Source organism: Parasteatoda tepidariorum, chromosome X2 (assembly GCF_043381705.1).
Source record: "Parasteatoda tepidariorum isolate YZ-2023 chromosome X2, CAS_Ptep_4.0, whole genome shotgun sequence".
In the NCBI taxonomy this organism is placed as follows: domain Eukaryota; kingdom Metazoa; phylum Arthropoda; class Arachnida; order Araneae; family Theridiidae; genus Parasteatoda; species Parasteatoda tepidariorum.
Genome location: NC_092215.1, coordinates 54,099,929 through 54,122,624, shown reverse-complemented (window position 1 = coordinate 54,122,624; position 22,696 = coordinate 54,099,929). Strand labels below are relative to the sequence as shown.

The 22,696-nt window shown below is 27.8% G+C and overlaps 1 protein-coding gene across 4 annotated transcripts in view; it reads right to left on the bottom strand.

The window, feature by feature from the left end:
* Positions 1–19,790: 19,790 nt before the first annotated feature.
* LOC107443758 (transcription factor cropped) overlaps positions 19,791–22,696 on the bottom strand; it is a 36,444-nt gene continuing 33,538 nt past the window's right edge. For 2 of the 4 annotated variants that reach the window (XM_016057729.4, XM_071188213.1), the window contains exons 4-5: positions 21,742–21,950; positions 19,791–21,501 (exon numbers count right to left, since the gene is read on the bottom strand). In XM_016057729.4, coding sequence (XP_015913215.1) covers positions 20,971–21,501; positions 21,742–21,950 — 740 coding nt within the window. In that variant the 3' untranslated portion in view covers positions 19,791–20,970. Of the gene's footprint in view, positions 21,502–21,741; positions 21,954–22,696 lie in introns of all 4 variants that reach the window. The other 2 variants (XM_016057720.4, XM_071188211.1) reach the window with 2 other exon arrangements.

Below are 22,696 nucleotides of genomic sequence, written 5' to 3'. Positions count from 1 at the left end.
GAAAAACTGTTGCCATGAATGGGTGAACCTGGTCTGCAACTATGTTCAAGTAGCTTACAGACGTCAGGGATTGTTCTATGAGGATTATGGGTCCTAATGTGCCCCATGAAAACATTGTTCCTGGGTGAGAAACCATGAAAATCCGGGCGAGCTCATTGTTATAGATGGAGGGTGGTCATAATGTAATGGCTCTTCGGTGTATATATATGTGAATGCCTCACTTGCCAAATCGATTAATTTTAAATTAAAAATTCAAAAATGCGATGCTTTTATCTAATAACAAGTGCAAAGTAAAAGATAGAATATCCTGAGAGTAATTGTTAATTATTGTTAAATTTTTTTCGTGATTAAGGCAGTTTATCGCTTTGACAAGTGAAGGAAAATTATTAATTCAAATTCAGTCTTCGAATAATTTTTTTTCATTCCGAAAAAACTTTATTACATAAAATATATGTTTTATTAAAGATTTTAGCAAAAATGAATAAGAACTGTTTTGTTACTGATATATAATATTTCGAGTGTTACTTTGCTTAAATTGATTGTCTCCTTCATTAGCTGTATTTGAGCTCCTGTCATGCCAATTTGTCCATGAAATTTTATAATACTCGTGTTTAATATGAGAAATGAATTTCAACAAGTCCGTTATATCTTGTCCCAATTGGATACAATAAATCGTGATCTACATTTTTCAGACATAGTGGTTTTCTCATATTAAAAAGTCTTCGTCAAAGTTATGCTTGAATTGTATAAGGTGAGATTTCAACTTTTTTAATTTTATCCAATGCATAGCCAAATCTACTGGCAACTGTTACCTTTCTTTTCCAAGATACTTGTACAAATAATGTCCTAATGTGTCATTTGAACTAAACAGAACTTTCTTGCAGGTTGTTTTATGTTTTACCCAATCATCTGACAAGAAGAAAAAAAAAATCTGATTTTTTTTTCCGCTAGAGATTTGGTAGTAGCAAATTGGGAATCATTTCACAACTAAATGTGTATACATATTAGAAATTTCATTTCAATTGATTCAAATTGTATTTCTGTACAAAAACAATTTCTATAAACTTAAAATAGTTTTAATGTTTCTGTTTTGCCCATAGGTTATTATATGTTAATAGGTTATTATTTTAATTTGCAATTATTTTTTCTTAGTAAACAATAGACACTAAGATTGAAATTTATTTGTTTCTGTAGCGGTTCGAGTACATCTGATTTATATAATTTATATTTCTCGTACTTGGTTCGTGTGACAGATTTCATCTAACGGTGGAAATTAAAGGAACAACTTTCAGATACGTAAGTGGATCAAATCTAAATAAAACTTTTAATATGATTTTTTAACAGCAGCACACGATTTTTATTCTCGTTGTCATGACAACAATAGAACTTTACCTCCGCAGCAGCGAAAAAAGAGTGCAGTTGTTAACTACATCTTTATTATAATTTAAACGCATTATAGAATGGAGTTAATCAGAATTGCTTCCAAAATTAATTATTTATAATTTTTTGGCTAAAAACATTTTTCATTTAGTTATACTTATTATTGCAGAAATTTGTTTTGAATATATACAGTGCTGGATGGAGTGCTTTAATATTAAAATTTAATAAAATTTAGGAAATGGAGTTAATGGATTTGGCAAGTGAAGCATTCATATATATAAAATGTGTTCATTTATTTAATTTAATTTACATATTTATTTATTTGCTTATTTGCTAAATTTTTTTTTCCCTTCTCACCTATACAACATTTTTATTTCTAGATCCCTTTGAAATAAGCTCGTTTTAGTAAGCCATTTGCAGTGTTGTCAAATTAATCACTTCAGACATTTTTTAATTGATTTTTATTCTCAATTTCAAATTCTTTAATTAATCGTTTTAATTCAAATTAAATTCTATCATTGAATATATTTTATTACAATAACCCAGTCTTTTTTTTTAATAAGAATAGTGCTCCAAATGGATAATTTTATACAATAAACTCTTAACATAATTCACGGATTAATAAATTTAATTATTTTATTTATTTAAGCAGACGCATTTTGTAAATAAATAGTTTTCTAAATCATTTATTTTTCATGATGTAATTTTTATGCCTTATTTAGTTAGGTTACTAAGTATCTAGATTTACAAAAATAATACAATTTATACAAAATTATTATCACACAAGTGCTTTAATTCTCAGAATTAAAAATACTTCCTGAAAACCGTAACTTGGTTAGCGTCAATTTTTCAATAGCTATTGCTTCTAAATAATAGAGGGAACTAAGAGTTATAAAAAACCTTCATAGATGGCAACAGCATGTATTATCATTTAAACATTTCATCAACATCAGTAAAAATTTGGTGCTGCCATCTTGTATTAAATAAACTAAACAAAATATTACATAATTTCCGAGCTTAATTGTGTCGTTCCTTATAATTGATTTTACAAACTTGTTTCAATGTTAGAAATTAGTGTCAAAACTAAATGTGGTAAGTAATAATTTCAAAACTTGAATTTTCCAGCTGCATGAAAGAAGCATTATCAATCACTTTTAAATAATAAGTTGTAAGAAAAAAATTTAAATAAAAAGGGTTAATAATAAAGAAAAAGATAAATTAAAAGACTTGAATGCATCGAGCATTGAATTTTGATTAAAAGATCTCAAAAAAATTTCGATGTCAATTGAATAATATAATTAATTTTTCTTTGCTTCAATTCTTTCCTTAAAACTCGTTATAACAGTAGTAACTGATTTCAGATCCCCCTCTCTCTTAAAAAAAAAAAATTATTTTAAAAAGAGAGAAATCAGTATTATATTTTTAATTATTTTTATCTCTTTAACTTTTTTCAATATAGTTTCTTTTTTTCTTCCTTTTTAAAAATTTCTATGCATTTCCTAAACAAAGCAAGTAATGGTTTGTCTTGAAAAGACCTTCCTAACGATATATTAGCCGGAGTCAAGAAGTTTTATAAAATTGGTATTATATTAACATATTATTGGTATTGGTATTAATATAATATTTAGAGGAAGGGGGGGCTACTGAGGACATGGAGCAAGAATGGACAGAACGAGTAAGTTTTTTTTAGTCAAATTTCCTCAGCGAGATATTGCAGATTCATAATATTTGTGGATGCATGAACTGACTTTGAATACTTTAGAAAGAANTTTAGAGGAAGGGGGGGGCTACTGAGGACATGGAGCGAGAATGGACAGAACGAGTAAGTTTTTTTTAGTCAAATTTCCTCAGCGAGATATTGCAGATTCATAATATTTGTGGATGCATGAACTGACTTTGAATACTTTGGAAAGAATTTGTTTAAAAAGTCTTTAAGGTGTAAAAATAACTTTCAATTTTATTCTTTACTCTTATTTTCAGAATTTTAAAGAAAAGGGACAATAAGTTATAGATTATACGGTTTTTTACCTATTTTGAAACTAACTTCCAATATGTATATTTTCAATTAAAAAGCATTCGGCACAAACAAACACATGTTTTCGTGGTACTGGTGTGAAAGTATTCCCACTGACACAATTCATCTTCCAAATGAAGAAATATTAATTGGTTACAAATGCAATGCATTTAATGTTATTTATTTTCCAAATTAGAATTATTTTGTAGAACAATAATACCATAACAATAAGTGATTTCAATCTCAATGTTCATATTAGTTCTCTCTTTAAGGAATTTAACAATATTTAAAGATGTTTTTATCAATTTTTATGAAAGAATACAACTCAATGTAAATGAATTAAAGAATTTTTGACAGAAAATAGAATGTCAGCGAACTGTACCGTCTTCTTTTTTGCAAGTTGCTTTCAATTCTCCAGAAAATGTCACTAAACAATGCACTCCGTGTGTTATTCATGTGGACTATTTCATCATCGAGTTAAAACTAAGGTTTTTAAAACTAATTTTACTTAAAATTGGTTCTGTGCTTTCAAATAAATCAAATTGAATAATGATTTTTTATGTCAATATTTATTCTCCAATAATGAGTAGATTAAAATTAATTTCATTTTGGCTTTAGAAGTATATTTCTGAATAGTAATGCATGACTATTGAATAAGTTATTAAGTTTGCCTCGTCACTAGCCTCGTACAGAGGAATAGTGTAGACAAAAACAGCTTTTTTTTAAAAAATATTATGGAAAAACTAATCAACTTTGTTATCTCAGATACATAGCAGAATGCATGTATTCATTCAAATTATTGTTATTAAATTCTTCACGAGTTAAAAATTATATTAAATGTTTTTTTCATGTATTAAATAGGTTTTAAAGCTTTTTATTTTGTAACAAAACCGTGTAAGAGCGCAAATAAATAAAGCGGTCACCCTTAGATCCATTAATCAAATTTTCACGCACCAGGAGTCAATCCAAATGGTTCGAAGGCTTAACTTTAAATATGAGATTTAATTTTTGCAGACAATATTTCAAGTTACGAAATTAGACTTAAAAAAGTACTTTCACTGAATAAATATTATTATTATTATTTTTGACAGATTCAGATTTTTGGCTTTTAAAATATGGAGATAAACGCAATCCGGAAGAAAATGATCCCAATAGTTTAGTCAGAAAAACAGTCTCTAAGCTCTTTATGTTAATTTCACTTTTTGCGTATCTCGAGAACTTAGGTCTTCCTGAGATACATCATGATGCATATTATATTCGCTTAAAAGTTTTTAAGATATAGTTAAATAAGTAAGAGGTGAAATTAAAATTCCTGACTATTTGTCCTGAAATTGTGACAATATTTTCTAAATTGCAACCCTTTTCTACCATTGATACTGGAAACTAATATGTCATTGCAGTGGCCACAAGCTTCCTAACTCACCCTGCTCTCGGATGTACAACTATGATTATTAGAGCATCCTACTACAAACCTGGGGCTCCTTGGTTCAAACCCTGCCAGCAGTCAACGAACATCTGTCTCACACACAAATTTTTCTCTCATCACGTATGAGACAATGCATTTAGCTCTACTGAAAATGTATGCTGTCTCAATTTTAATCAATATTTTCAAATTAGACTAATATTTGTCTCGGAGCTATTTTGACACGTTTTGCTCAAATTTGAGAAACTCTTTTTTACAGTTTATGCCTGAATTAAAATGCAAATCTTAAATTATGACCAGATCAAAATGTAAATCACCAATTATATCTAAATAAATTGTTTTTGAGGAACAAAAAACCATTTGATGTCATTTATGATCAAAATGTATTGCTCAGTATTAACAAATTTGAAGGAGTTAATTTATAAAATTTATTAATTACAATTATTCTCATTTAATTTGTTTCTGATTCATAAACCATTTTTGCTAACTATTTTAATGGTGTGAATGTAATAGTTAAATCATGGTCGTCATAATCACCCCCAAATAATTAATGCAACGAAAGCATACATAAATGTGATGAAATGACTATTTTGAATGAAATAATTAATATTTTTAATAATAATATTAAAATAACAGAATTGATTTTAAAATAATAAAACGACCAGTTTATGGTTTTAGCAATTTGAGATGTCTTAAAATTAATTTTTCCTTGTCCAATTTAAATATAATTCTATTTTTCTTTTTTAATTAAAGATAAGAATTTTATCTAGTAACTTTAAACAAGACAATGAGAGAAAAACTACTATGGATAAAAGTTGTTAGAAGTAGGGAAGAGTTTTTTAAATTTTAAAAATAGTAATGTTTTTATTGCAGACATTATTATAAGGATATTTTTATTTTCCTTTATTTCCAACAAACAGAACATTATCTTAAAAATTGATGAATTAGTGTAGCTTTCAACTCTGGGATTGCTTTTTAAGCTTTGAAGTTTCAATTACTGAAAAAAAAAATTCAAAATGCAAACAAATTATTAGAACAGAACTTCCCCACTGCGTAATCCAGTTATCTTCTCACAATTTCTTTTCAGTATTTGTAACTTCATGGTTTTCTCGAGGTATGTCTGAACTCACTTTTTTCTATACTATAAATTTGTTAAGGTGGTGAAATAGAATTTACGATGAAAAGTTTTTCCCGTGGTATGGGGTCTTCTTAAGAGATAGTTGTTTATAACTTGTTTTTGTGCATCGAAGTTTGTTTTTTTTAGCTGCTTAATTTTGCTAAACTTGGTATCGACATTTTTAACACCATCTTCAAAAGCTCGGCTATCCTACCTATCATTAAATATTCTAGCAGAATCCTTATTATTTCTCTTGTGAATTCGCTTTACTCATCTGTGGAAGAACTAGCAAATATAAATTAGTTACAGTTGTAAGCTCTTCTATAACATGTTTCATCTATGAGAGAGCAGTAAACCTAACCGTGTTAGGTTCTGAATTATCTAACGGAATATTAAATTTGCAATTAATCAAACTCAATTATGCCTGAGCAGGGGTGATTGTGACCCCACTCAAAAATCCTGAAAACTTCTCGCGTAAAATCATTAATGACGCATTTTAAAAAATTAATGTCAAAGTAAACTTATACATAATTATGTATAAGTTTACTTTTATCTCTAATCACATTTATTATTTTACCAGAAAAAATATTAACAAATGAAAGAGATGCCAAGTATAAATTCTAGATCTAATATTTTTAAATATACCAGAAATTTTATAGATAAGTGTAATCGATGATTTCTTGAAGCTTGCGGATCGCGGTTATAAAAGAATCCTGATTTTTTTTCCGGAGCACTATCACCTCTGCATGGTCAGTGAATCTCTGACCCTACCCAGAAGAAATAAACACTTTATACAATTCAAAATTTTCCTGTTATGTGATCCCAGAGTAACGGCACTCCAAGAGACCTGGAAAATATATCAATGCAAGAGAAGTTCAATAAATGGTTTGTAATCTACTCAGTGACTTTACATTTTGGAGAAATCTTACAAAATTACATATTTGTAAAATTACATATAAACTGCAGGAAATTCTTGGTTTGCAGTTTTTGGGAAAACTTAATTTCTTGCAAGATCTGTGCTATCTTCTTGCTGTTACACCTGTCTTTTTATGTGTTATAAGCAAGTTCGCACCATTTTGTTAATATGCAGTGATATTTACAGAAGTCACAGTAATTTGTTTTTAATATGCAGAATACATAAGATAAAAGAACACGTGTATCAATTTTTAAAATAACTAAAATGCAAAAAGAGATTGGTCTTGTGGGAAAGAAGAAATTTTTCTTAATTTAAAACAAAGAAACAAAATTGAAAACACTTTATTATGGAAAGACAAAATTTAGAAATCTTGAATTTTAACAAGATTGCGTCAAGCTTCTGTAAATAAGAAAAGTAATTTATAACAAAATAGTTCTTTATTTTGTTACTTCATCCTGCTATGTGATTAAAGAATAGGAAGATCTACTTTTGTCACCATTTTATGTGCATCTCAGGAGAATTAACACAATAGAAATTTTTTTGTAGTTAATGGAGAAGAAATTCAAGGTAAGCCTTCCAATTAAAGTTTCGACAGAGGAGAAGTGAGTACAAAATTATTAATTATCATAAAAGCATTGAAGGGAGTATTGTGAATAATGAATAGGATTTTTTTTTTAAGAACTAAATATGGACTTTTTTTTTTGCATCGATGCATCAAACCATAAGGTGTGCAAAAGTTTTTTGGTTTTTAGCAGAATTGTTTACAAAATACTGTTTTCTTCACAATGAAGACAAATATTTTTTATAGATTTTGAGATGAATGTTAAATAAACTTTTTGCTGAGAAATACAGAAGACTTTCTGACTATCCTGATACTGAAAAATGTTTGAATCGACCGTTTGTATAACTCGTCAATCGTATGCTGCCAATCCCCTGTTATCTGCGTTGTAAAGATTATGGAGAAATTATGCGTAGAACTCTAGAGGTAACGGCAAAAGCTAATAGTTCAGAATTAGGAGTCGAAGTTGAAAAATGTGTGCAGCCCAAGGTTTAACTTTTCACCTTTATATTATTAAAGAGTAAGTACCAGGTGTGATTGTGAGTCCAAGTCAAAATTCCGGAAAATTTCCTGAATTTGAATAAAAAAAGTTTAAATTGAAAAATTAGAAAAGAATTTAAACAAGGTTTTTTTTCTCCTTTTTCTCAATATTTCTTAGTTTACTAAAATTATATTTAAAATTTTACACATACTTATACCATTTACACATACCTATGATGACTTGGAGAACTAATTAAAATTTACAAATATGTCTTTTTTTTTTTGAGTTTATGATTATAACAACTATTTAGTGATAAAAAAATGAATATTAATCATGAGTATAAGCTTATAAAGTATCTCTGTAGCTCTCCCTTACAAACAAATTAAATAAACTGTGTTTTTAAGTTCCACCTTTAAAAATTTTATTTCCGGAAACTTAAGTGATCAATGATTTTTTGAACCGTCTGGACTTTCGATCTCCGGAAACTTCCGGATCACTGTTAGCGAAAAATCCGGAAATCAGGATTTTTTCCGGAGCACAATCAGCCCTGAAGTACTTTTGTTTCATTATACTTTGTTTTTGCAGTAATCATCTTAAAATATGTGACATGTTTTTTTTCTTTAAGTTATATAGGTTTAATTTCCAGTTTTTTTGTTATTCGACTTACTCATTAGACCAGATAGTCGTGAGTCTACTGTTTCGGGAAATTATTAAAATTATAAATGATGTATTATAATAAATGTATGAGGCAAAAAAGGCTTTTGCTATAAATTGAAGCAAAATCTAATAAATCTAAAAAAAATTATACTAATTTCATTAAGCAAGTTTCTTCTACATTTTCCGATGAATAAAACAGGCTTTTTACCCTATTCTATGACTATCCTGCATTTCTATTTCATTGTTTTTTGAGAATGTTTAATCAAAAGTTGATAAAAATCAATAATAGACTGGAGATATAAGATGACAGTGACTTTACTTACATCAACATGATCGAAAGAATTAATCTAGTCACTTTTACTTGCAACAATTTTGAAGTGACTTGTTCTAAATACATGCAAACAATTGAACATTTTTAGTGTCTCTTTATACTTCAGCAGAACAAGAGTAAAAAACTTGTGGTGCATCATTATCATACAATAAACCCTTCATTTAAAATTTCAAAATAAAATGACGGATGAATGTGTCAAACTAAAAAACTGACTTCCAAATCAATAAAAGTGAGACAAGCAAAACATATATTTTTTTAACAATTTAGTTCTTAAACACTACAAAAATGATAATTAGTGAAGCAGGAAAAAATCAATAGCCTTACAAAAATGATAATCATTTTAAAAACCTGAGTAGCACATGATTCAATAAAAAACAAATTATAAACAACATTAACAAAATAAGCATTTAGCACCAGTCATTCAAAACACATAAACAATAACTTTTGCAAATTAACATTAAAAAAATTACTATATACAATAAATATTTAGTTCAAATTACTGTAAACTAAAATTTATAATTTTCATAGTTCACATTTTATTAAAACTAAAGCAGAACAGTTCTAGTAAATTTCTAATTCTTAGTCAAATATACTGAAAATAAAAACTTAATATTCAGTAGTTGAAGCAATTCTTTAAGAATGTAAGCATTAACAGCCATCAGGTCATTGCAAAAGTTTGTGTCTGATTTTAAAAAATGTTAATATGGGTAATGTCGATCCTTTGCTTAGCTAGGTTGCTTTTACTTGAAGATGTATTTTATTCCAGTAACATAGAATACTGATAAAATAGATCAATTTATGGGTAAAACTAATATTTAAAAATGAACATAGAAGAAAACTGAGAAAGTTCAAGGTGAAGTTCATCCTAGTTGTTACATGATTGGTGGGACTCTGCTTTGTTCATTTTGAGCTAATATAACCTGGTGAAACAATCCAAGGCAGCTATTCAAGAGAAACGCCTGGTCCTGGCAGTGTAACCTTCAGTTATGCAAAACTACATGTTACAACAGATGCTAAGAAAAATGCATTAGTTGAAATGGGAAATTTTTCAACACACACCATCTTCAGGTCAATCTTTTATTTTTTAAAAGTGGTAAAAATTTAAAACCTTAAGATGAACAGAAGCAAGTCAGGACTTAGTCCGTAGAAAAGACATGTTTCCTTTTCAAAAATGCGAGATATATTCTTGAATAGTTAAGTTATATTGTTTAAATTTTGTAAGTTTGAAAACTATTGATAGATCAGGCATGAACTTAATACAATGACTTGATACTTTTACAAAGTTACTTACATCTAACAAACTTCTCATTTGTAAAAAAAAATGAAAATAAAAAGAAATATATTCCTTTACCGAAACGGAACATATTAAATCCCTGTTTGATCATTCCAATCAACCAAACATACACCATGTTGTGCATAGGAACAAAAACGCAATTGCTAAGCTCTGGTAAAAATAATGCAACAGCATTTACTGCATTACAATGAAATAAATAAATCACCGGTGAAATAAATTTACATAAATTACAGGTATGTGATGAATAAAATGAAACATTTCAAAATAACCACTGATGGAAAGCTAAATGCTAACATAAAGGATAAGAATAATAATTTTATTATTGGTCTAATTTAATATCTTAACTTACAATCATTTTTAGCCTTCTGGCAACATTAGAGTGATCCAAAGAAAATTAAGTAAAGATTTTCCAGTGAAATAATGATTTTTTCAGTAATTTAACATTACTTTAAACATTATTAAAAATTCTAATGGTTTATTTTGTTGAATATAACCCTCAAAGTATCATTAAAGTACTTATATACTCGTTACTAAGAAAGTCTCATTTTCTGTAGATAACAATAACATTTTACCAGAAAAAAATACACGTCAGAAGGGCCTTTATTGATGCTGGCTTAATTAAATATAATTCATCAAAAATTAACAGGAGAAAACAAATAATTATTGATATAGGTGGATGTTGAAAAAGTCTTTTTTAACAAAATTTTTAAAGCTTATAAAAACTATGATAAATATTTAAAACATTTAAAAAAAATTATGTTTCAGTTTTGTATTTAGAAATGGGCCACGTCACTGTTTCGATAACCAAGCTTAGTTCTCTCCCCCTTTCTACTTTAGGCCTTGGTCAAAAAATCTATAGTTTAAAACCTACACAAATCAGAAATTTGTCATTATTTGCTTCAGAAAATTTCTTTAGCACTTGCATTATACCATACTTATCAGGTCTTTTATAGAGGGTGTACTTTAACTGCCCATAATATGTATTCTTAAAATTTTTGTGAAAAATAAAGTTGAACATATGCGCATAAATTATATGCTTATAGTTAAATAAGGATAAACCAAAAAGCACCATCAAAATCTAATGAATTACTGCACAGGAATGCCAGACTGAAACCTGTTAGATGAATCTAAGAGGTGTTGAAAAGCAATCATTACATACACTTACAAGTTTAATCACATAAACAAGCTGGTCTTGATATTTTTCTGCGTACCTTCCTTACTGCACAAGCGATTGAACAGATAACATTATTGGTTTGTGAGATAAACTACAAACCACTTTCTTAATACATAGAACAGTAAAATTTTAAGAGCTCTGTAATGAATGACAATACAAGTGTCAACCTATGTCTCGTCACTACAAATCGAATGTGTAGCCATTTTATAGTCAAATAGAATTAATCGTCAATTTCTATTCCAACTAGCTAGGTAATTAAATTTTAACTGTTATAGCAGTTACTGTTAAACAATTAGCTATTGCTTTAAAAACAAATTTTTACTAGACTAAAGTATTTTATTATAACTGCTTTTTCTAGGAAGAGGGTTCAGATGAAAACAACCAAACAATGTTCAACAATGCTTAAGAAAAAAACCGTGGCAGAGAGTTTTTTTTTTAAAACATAAAAAATCATTTGCAAAAGAAATTTTCTATCAGAAAATTAGCAGACATAACCAATAACAAGAATCAATATAAAAAAAAACTNTAATTTGCCCCGACAGTTATGGGGGGGTTTTTTTGGAACTCTAGAGATTTTAGAATGTTGTGGCTATTTGTAATATGTTAACAAAACATAAGTATTTAGAAAATATAGGTATCACTTTTAACCACTCTGTTCATAACGATTCCATCATAAATTCATATTGTTGATTCTTCGTTATTTATTTATTTTTAAGATTTCAAATTTCGATATTACTAATATGATATTCTTACGGCACACAAACTTCCAATTAGGGGTAATACTTCTTGAAGCGCTTGAAAAGAAAAAGAAGTTTTGCGATTTCATGACTGGTAGACACCCTAGTGTATCTATATAAAGCTGTTGGAACTAACTTCAGGTGTCTGCTCATGCATATTTAATCACGACATAAATTGCATACACCAGATGATCATCTAGAACTACGGACTTTTCAAACTCTTGAGCAGTCCAGACTTTTGATGATGGAATAATATAATTAAAATTCAATGTTCTTACCTATTTTAAAAAATACTATTAATATTTTAAGGAAGATTTATAATTTAGAACTACTTTATTGAAGATAAATGATATTTAAAAATTTACACAGATTCTTCGAACATTTTGAAATTTGTTTTAACACTAGAATGACTGATATTTTTAGCTACCTATAACGACCATTGCAGTAATTTTGATCGCAATAAGAAAAAAAGCATAAGTAATTTATTTTCAGTTCAAATACCATTATAAAAAGTTAGGTTATTTTTAATAATTTTAACATTACACAGTATATTTAAAGATATTTTCAATAAATAAAAAATTACATTCGATTCAGGAAAAATAATAACACTATTATAAAGTTACATACCATTTTAGATATTAACAAATGATTTGAAATAAAAGTTATTAATTAAAATTTCTTAGCACATCCTGACAAATAAGTTTTAGAAAAGTCGGGAAGGCAAAGCTCAATTTAGAAATGACAAAGCTCAAAATAAAGGACTTTGCAGGAACTTGTGAAAAGTTACATGCTTTTTAAAAATTGGCAAACTTGAGAAAATTAAAGTTGACAAAACGAAAATCAGCTTTATTCTAGATATCTTTTGTGCTGTTTACAATCGGCTTATTTGTATAGTACATATCCATGCTAAAAACTTATGCGCTAAGAAAATTGACCTTTTCAGGGAGACTTAGGTATATAAATTTTGTTAACTTTTATGGTTGCGTGATTTTTTTTTATTTACAATGATACATAATAATTTTTTGATCCAGTACTAAAATTAAAGCTGAAGGTTTGCTACTTGGTGGGATTTCTCTATCATTTACCCGTATTGAAAGTACTTTTGCCCATAAAGAGTGAACAAGTCTTTAGGATGTAAAAAAATTTCTGTTGTGGCATATCTTTCGTACAAACGGACAGCGTATTTACCAACCTACATCTGAAGTTGTCTTTTTCTAGATATATCAAATTGTACAAAAAATATTTGGTCTTAAGTTCCATAGCCAGCCAGAAATTTAATTCAAATTTTAGTCTTATTCCCAAGTACTGAATAAACTTTTAATGGCAAGAGCTGCTTATTGAAACCAATTAGTTATCCCTGTTATAAAAAAATTAGAACTTTTCACAAAAATTTACTCTCTCTCAGACAAGTAAAGTCATTTCTAAGCAGTTTGCAAGCTTATATCTCTCACAGAAATCTGAATAGAAATATTTGCCAAACGTGTAAACAATTGGAGGGGTTGGAGAGCAGCAGCAAGTTAACGAGGGGTTTCTTTTGTAAAAAAAATCATAAAATGAAGATCTATTCAGCTAGTTCTTGAATGAAATAAAGATAAGCAATGGAGGAGAAACATTGTACTAAATCCACATAATACACTTAACTCTTTCCATTGCGGTCCTTTTGATCACAAATGGTTGTTCTAGATATATATATTATCACTTTTTGTGCTCATTCTATATTTACCAAAATTTTATTTTATTGCTTTTGAAGATCTCAAAAGGTTAGGAAAAGTCACAAGTCAAGTAAGCTGGTATCATTATTTTAGGATATAGTTGGCCAAAGTTAGGCCCTACCTTGTATCAAGTCTTTAAAAAAAAAAAACTTATAGAATTATTCAGTAGACTTAGTAGGAACCGTTTAAGTAGCTCAAAACTAATAAAATATCTAAATTTAGTACTTCAAAGTAGAAAAAGGTTTGTCTGATATCAAGCTGTTAAATTACACTTAATTGCTGTCTTTTACTATGAGCACAAACAGGATTTTATAAACCCCCTTAAACTTAAAAGCTAAATTACTGAACTTTTTGATGTGACTTATTACTGTTTTACCTTAAACCACTTCAAAAATAATTTTTTTTAAGTCCCGAAGAAAAATATAATTTTATTAGTCGATTTATCTGCTTTTAAAATACCTGTTTTTTTTTTATATGCTGTGACCTTATTACATTGAAAGACCATTATTATAAAAGGATATTTCCTCTAGAAATGTATAAATACTAAAATTGAGTAATTTTTAAATTATAAAAAAAAAAAATGAATGCAGTAAATGATCAAAGCATATGTTTGTATAAATAATTTGCCCAAAGAGTTTAAAAAAAACATTTTTTGATTTACCCTTAGTTATTACCATTTACCAAGCCTATATAAGGGATGATAAATAAAATTTCACCATACCCATGGACAGGAATATATTTACAGCAAAACAACAGTAAGTAGAAAACTCTTATGCGTAAAAGTAACTTGTTACCAAAACTTGTTACCAATTTTAAATATGGCAATAGTTTGAAGTCTAATAGGGGGAAAAGATCTTGAGTTTTCATTTAATAATAGATAAAGAAGAAGTAATTTTGATATTCAAAATTAAAATATATAAAGGTTATAGAATATTTAAATTGAATACAAATAGCATGTAATATCATTTGCACAAAACTTCATTAAGTCACACTTTTACACAAACCACCTATTATTTAACATGATTATTAAATAAATATCACATCAATAGAATGTCATTTCATTATATCCATAGATACTGTATGCAGGCCTGCCAACTTTTCTTGTTCCAAGAATGAATATTTCAAGCGCTATTGAAAAGATAATAGAAATACAACTTTACATAAAAATATTTTTATTAATTTGCCCCGACTTTAACATTTAACATACTATTATTTGAATAACTTGCATCAGTATAAATGATTTATTTATTTATGCGTAGTGGCGATCAAATTAATTTTAAATAGATTTAAATATTCAATAACTATAATGAAATTTATAAACTGTATTACAACTTTGAATATAAAAATGAAATATTACAGAATTTGTTGGCAGCTCTGTATTTATACGAAATATATCCTTAAACAAAGGTGTAAAGTTCTATGAGTGACAGATAATGCAGTTCAGATAATAGACAGATAATGGACATGATGCAGTTCAGTAATTGAAATTTCACAACATGCTTAAAATAATGCATGTCAAATTTATGAATCATACACTGGTAAAAGGTTACATTTTTCGTATTTTTAAATTTTGTTAATATTTTTTAATCATAAAATTATCCATCATACATGTTTAGATAATGATTATGCAAATTAATAGCCATTTTCAATTAATTTACCAACATTATTATGATTCTCTATTATGTCACATACCTAAAAACAATTTTAGCTGTCTGTGGACACATTAATCATTTTCCTAAATAATTAAAAATATTTGTCAAAAATTAAATAAATATCAATCTTTCTATTTAAACAAACCAGTTACAGAAATTTTAAATACTTAGTTTAAAAAAATTACAAATGCCATAACAGAAGTAGTCTACTATTTTACAATTGAAGAATTTCTCTGGGTAATGTAAAATAATATTAGAAAATAACTTAAGAAAATAGAATTAACAAAATACTTTACAGTAGAATCTTACGAAGTTTGGCATATAACTTGACTTAATCATATGTATTTTGGGTTAACAGCTAATTTAAAAGAACAACAGCCAGTGCAAATCAGGTGAAAAATGAAAACCATATGCTAGAATTTATAAAAAAGTTATACATAAAACTAATTTTATACAGGAGAACCTTGAATTGTGTTTAACCAGCTGAGCAAAATTTTTCTGGAGTATTTTCACCACATGTGACTGTACACCACTACAATTTGCGCATGCGGGAGCAGTTAACCATACAGTTTCTAAACCTTTGCACGTGCAGTACGAATGCTCCTTTAAGAATAAATGAGCTATTTTATTTGCCTGATATATGTTTTAAACTGTGGGATGTTATTAAAAAAAATAACCAGTCACAAGGTAAATCTATATTTTGATTTTAAATTAATTATTCCACATGAATAACAAATAAGTTATCTACATTTCAAAAGGGAAAATTCACTTTATATTGAACTACACAAATATTTCTAGAATAGATCATGCATCCAAGATTCTTCTACGTTTTCATGTAACGAATCACTTGATACTCAAAAATTTGTTTTGAAAAATTCAAACATGAAAGAAGATGGCACAGGAATGAGATACTTTATGAAGGGGACAGTTGTTGTATCTCTAAATACAATCATTAGACTTTTTACTGACAAAAAGTATCTCGACTTGTCTGGAAACTCTACACCATTTTCTTTTTAAAAAAATGAGGTACAAAAGTAATGTTTTAAGATTGCTGTTAAACAGAAAGATAACTAATATACTATATGTTTTATACTGTTCCACTGTACCTAATGCTACACACAGTTCAGATAATCAAGTATTCAATTTGTGCTCTTAAAATTTTAATTATACGAAATGGCAAGCAAACAGAACTAAAATGTGCTTTATGTATCCATGGGACACTTAGATCTCATTTGCTCTGTCCAAATATTTAAAAATAATAACATGACTATAAAATTAATTCTTTGACACTTGGAAGAAAAATCACATGTATTAAGTGATCTTTTTGTCTTATCAAATCAAATTTCTCAATCAAATCTGAAATGAAAGATATTTCTAATATGATTATCTTCTTAATATTTACTTCAAAGTTTTTCTTCTTTTTTTAAATGGATTAAACCCTGACTGCATCAAAGAAATTAATGCATTGTTTAAAACAATTGTGTAAGTGTTTGTGATAAAATTAAGGTGGCAGACCAAATTCTGAGACTAGAATATGAATTTCTTAGTTTTGAAACTTTTGATTTTGTTTATGCACTAAGGCATTAAATCTATTTCCTTAGAGGGTTATTAAAGGGTTGCACAATCTTTCGAGTTTAGAGCCACTTGCACAGCAGGTTGACTAACGAAGAAGGGTTGCACACAAATTTAGAAACAGTGATAACAAATATGGTAATTTTTAGTTAAACAATAGTGCACTAAGTGCTAATTTCTTTTATCAGTAAACTAAGTAATATATTTGTAGAGAATTAAATACTTTTATTAGAATTTATTTAAAAATGAAAAAAACTGATAATTTTTTTAAAAAAATTTCTTTTTATCAAAAATAGATTTATTAAAAAATAGAAACAATGCGGAAAAGAAATGGGTTACTTTTTTATCACATCAAACAATGCAAAAGTTCATTTAAAAATAAACTCTTAACAACAAAAAAACTGCTACACTCACAGTATGAAAGTATATAAGAAAAATTAATCACATATTTCAATGAGTAATGAAAATTCACATTAAATATTTCATTTGAAGAAATTTATGCAGTTCAAACAAAAACCAAACATTTTAATAAAACTATTATAGTACAAAATAAGATTCAATATTGATTTGGTATTATTTGGTGATTAAGGATCGTCAAAATTACATGGAAAAGCACAGAAATTGCAAAAAAAAGTTTATAATGAAACAGTTAAATTTATCCTCAAATCAGCATGAATAAAGTGCATTAATAAGTAATTATTTAAAATTTGCATGTTGTAATAAAAATATCAGTATTTTTAAAACCATGTGGAAATTCACAACAATAACTACTCAAAAAATGGTTGAAAAACAACTCGGATTTAAAATGAAATTGGCACAAATAAAGTTTGTCAAAAAGTGATTATTTAAATGTGCAGATTGAAACACTTGTGCCGTCATATCACAGTAAAAATGGGGAATTTTCAAATCCAAATGGAAAACTGTAGAAATAACTGCATAAAAAATCATTTAGATTTTTGATAAAATCGGCACAAAGAAAGTGTGTTAAACAGTGGTCAATTAAATGGCTGATTCATAACTTACAAGTGGAAATAAGGTATTAAATGTATCAGACAGCATAAATTTCAGTAGCAAAGCTTGTTAGTACTAAAAAATATCAGAGGTGTAGAATATTTTCAGAGCATAATGTTTCCCTAAATCAATTTATTCGATTTTAAATTTCCACAATAATTATAGTGCATTTTTTTAGTTACAATAAATGTTCCAAAATAGTTTTTCGAAAGTAAAGTTTGTAGATTGTTAAAAATTTTGTATAATAATTTCTTTTTTTAACTGTAAAATACAATTCTTGAATTAACTGGAAAAATTTTATAAAGGTATACATTATTTATTTACAACAAAAAAACTTTTTTGCAATTTTATTATTTAATTAGACTGATGATTTCCCTTGGCTGCCTGAGTTTCGTCCGAACCAAGTTTGCGCAATCGGACATATTCTGCACCTCTGAAAAATACTATTAGCAAAATCAGAATTCATACAAGCTTTTTAAAGCAGTATCACAACATATTTTGTGATGCAGAAAATTCAACATAATCATTGCTATGTAACTTGTGTTGATCATTGAATAATAAATATTAAATTTTTATAGCTTTATAAAAGTTTAAATACTCAAATACACAATTCTGGTAGTAATATTATCATAGTTAAAATATTGAGGGAAATAATAATAATCTTTTCCATGTGTTTACAAGCTCCTGTGGGCCAAACATCAGGCTGTGCATCCCTAAAGTAAATAAATGTGCAGTTGAACTTCTCTTTCATTCAAATCTTAAAGTAAGTGTCTTAAAAGATAACCTTTTTTTTTAAAATAAAAATTTATAAATTTGTTACAAATTTTTATCAGTTTGATTTGTTTACTAAAGTAGAGTTTCTAAATAATTAATTTAGGAAACATTATGCATTTCATTTACTGTTAATTATTAGACAGTTTAAGGATACTGCTCCATATTATTTAAAAATTAGAATAAAAAATAGTAATTAAATTATTTTAATTTGACTTTAAAGTAGTTTTATCAGTTAGCGCTAGCTATTTTTTGGCACATGCATTGAGAAGCAAAATTTTTAATAATCAGGACCAACATATTTCATATGATGTACTTAAAAAAAAGAAGAAATGAAAAATTGTGCTATGCGAATTATGCAACATTGCATGAAGGTCAAGGCTAGTAAAATCTTAAATTTTTGTGTGCTTAAACATCTTTAATAAAAACCTATGAATGTAAAAACAAAACATCTATTAAAAAGCTATGAATCATCTATAATTCATTTTGGGAAAAAATGACACTAATAACATATCTACAATAACACTGATATTTTAAGTATAAATCAAAAGAATTAAGTATTCTTAACAATGATGTATTGAGTGTTATTGTATTGTTCATTGACTATTTTGCATGAATTAGCATTGACTGAGTAAATGCAGAGTTATAAATTTAACAAAGGATATTATCAGAAGTATTTATTTTTTTATGGAACAGAAAATGGGGTGCTTTATTTTAAAAGAAAAATAAGAAAAACTAGGAAAGTAAAAAAAAAAAAAGCTACTTTTGTTTGATGAATTCTTTTTCATTGTTATATTACATAACATTAAAATCTTTTCCCTTTCTTCCTCTACCCTTTTGAGTCCTATCTGGCATTTTCATGTTTCTGTTAAAACAGGAGGTGCTAAATTGATATTTACATGCCTGGTCAAGCACGTAATGTTAAAAAAAGCATGCGACGATTTTTTACATGACACATGCAATATGATTTTCAGGCTCCGATAAAAACTACATGTATCTTTAAATTATCAATAATAATGTTTCTTTTAATTAAGAAACAAAATTCAAATAGTTTAGGGTTAACAACAAAGCTTGACAATAAACAAAGTTTGACAATTTATTTAAAATTAGTCTATAGAAGGTATTATGCCACCATAAAAAATAAACTGAATATAACGGCAATGTAAGTTTGATGACATAAGAAATTTAGTAAATCAGTTACTACAGATAAATAAATGAAACAAAAGCACTGAGCTGTCATTTTAAAGCACTGGAGTTCTATTCCATGTGGTGGCCTGACATTCATCCAGCTTCAAATCAATGGATACCAGCTTGTATGAGAAGTAATGGCGATTACTGCTCACAACATTGTCGCCCTCATGCAACTGGTAGCAAAATTGTGGAGCCTCAAGACATTACTTGCTCATAACTGGCTGTTGTGGGAATTTTTTTTTTTCAAAGTATGAAATTAAATGGAAAAAGGTTGTTATAATTACAAAGATCAGGAAAAAAATTATATTACATAGTATCTTTTTGATTATTTACACAATTATTAGATTGATATATAATGGATTAAACTTGCATTTTGAAATATTATATATTATATATAAAGACAGAGTAATTTCTTAAGCTTAATGGATTAATACATTTGTGTAAATAAATATATGAGGTATGATGTGTAAAAAAAAAAAAACAATATTACATAATTACACAAACAAGAAAAAATTTTCTTAAAAAATGTTCTACTCATCTCCTTCATTTTAAAATTAGTTACAGATTTACAGCACACAAGGTTAAAAATATTATTCAAATTAAAGTGATCCAGACGTTCTATAAATAAGAACTAGAATCTAAGCAACTTTAAAAAACTTATTAATCCGATAAAAAATTATAAAATTTCGAGACCATTTATAGTTAAAAGCACTGATTTTTTGGCAAATAAATTTTTTAATTATAACATGCAGTTTAAAACCAATTCTAACAATAAGAATAATTATCATACAACAAAATTCCTTATAGTACATTTTAAATATACAAACAATCTTTAAAATTTTTTTTTATATAAAATGCAAAAGTTTTCAAGTGTCTCATAAAAAACAGTGTTACAATTTTACTATACACTCATGTATGGGCACACCTCAATGAAAAATGGATAATTTATACAGGTATGAAAATGCCAAAATGAAATGTTTAAGAGAGATTGGAGACTATCACTCCAGGTCGAGATTGAATGAGAGGAGCTTTTTTTATTATATGATGTTGAAATGAAATCATAGAAGTTTGATCTGGTTTGTGATTTAACATTATTTGACTTTCATTGACTAAGTCCAATAATTCTGGTGTAGGGTCATCTCTAAACATGTGATCCCCTTCTACATGTCTAATTGCTTCAACTATTGTTTCAAGATTCTGCCTAGATGTGCTAACTTTGTAAGATGTTTGTTGTGAGGCAATATTAAAGTCTACAGGAAAAGATTCTATGCTAATATCACTAGATGATAGTACAAGTCCTGGAATGGTATTATCCGAAATTGATAACTCATCTACACTTGGAAGTAGAACTGAGCTACTTTTGCCTGAAAGATCTTCTGGAACATCTAAATTGGATAATTCAGGACTTGAGCCTCTTGGAGACATTTCGTGAGAACTCTCAACATCCTGACTTGATATTGGACTGCCAAGTCCACTCTCCTGACCAAAGTTCAAACATTTGTCAATATCCTGAAATAAAAAGATCAGTTTGAGACAAATAAAGTAATTGGAATCAGGAATTTTATGACTTAATATACAGCTGATCATTTTGTCAAAAGTTTCGGCAAGATTGATCACAGCATAGTGTTGAAGAAAATCATGAGGATTTTCATGTTTTTAAATGGCTTAAGGAATAAAAAGCATTCTTGAAGTTTTGTATATTAATTAGATTATAAAACATTTCAACATGAAAATTGATAAAATAAGTACCTCAGTCACACTATGGTACTGTTCAGCTGCTTCATTATCAGTAGAATAAAGTCTAGATTCTAAGTTCCGAAGTTGTTGTTCCACAAGCACCCTCAATGTTCTCTCATGCTCAAGTTGAAGTCTCAATTCCATTATTTCTCTTTTCATATCATCACCTCCATTCTCACTTCTAGAAGGGCTAGAACTACCAATTCCTTCATCAATGCAATCTGCTATAAAAAAAAACATCAACTTTGTTGTAAGAAATGTAATATTACAAATGAAGGAGCTATCTGAATAGTTTTAGGAGAGCATCTTAAATATGCTTATACAGGGTATCTACTAGGTTCCCGGAAAAAAATCAGGACCCCTCAAAACATTTTCATGACTTTTTTAATAGCATTTTACTTCTTTACCAATGTTTCTTTATTTATAGAAATATCTATAGAGTACTAACCAGAAATACTGCAACTTTTATTGAGTGAAATGTTTACAACAGGCTTTTCTGAAGCACTCTACATTATTCAATTGTTATAAGGATAATAGAGTGCTAAGAAAGTTTCAAAACTGTATTATCCTTAGTTTCATGTAGTGGTCAAGCAAAAAATAAAAACGCTGAATAACTTTTGATCTCATGATTGGATCTTCACATTTTAGGACTCAATTTTAATGGTTCGAGAGGTTGACCTCAAATATGCTAATTAATTGATGCAGAAGATATTAAGTTACAAAATCTGACACAAAAATGTACTTTCCTATACCTTAAATATGGGGGGTAGCCACAATCTGGAAAATATGGTCTCAATAGTTTAATCAGGAGAGCTGTACAAAGTTTGGACCCCTTAGTGTTAATTTTACCTTTTTGCGTCTTTCACTATATCTCAAGAAGTTTTTAAGCGAAATGAAAATTTTTTGCATACAATTATACAATTATTTAGAATTATAAAATTCTCCTAGGATAATTTCACGCAAAATA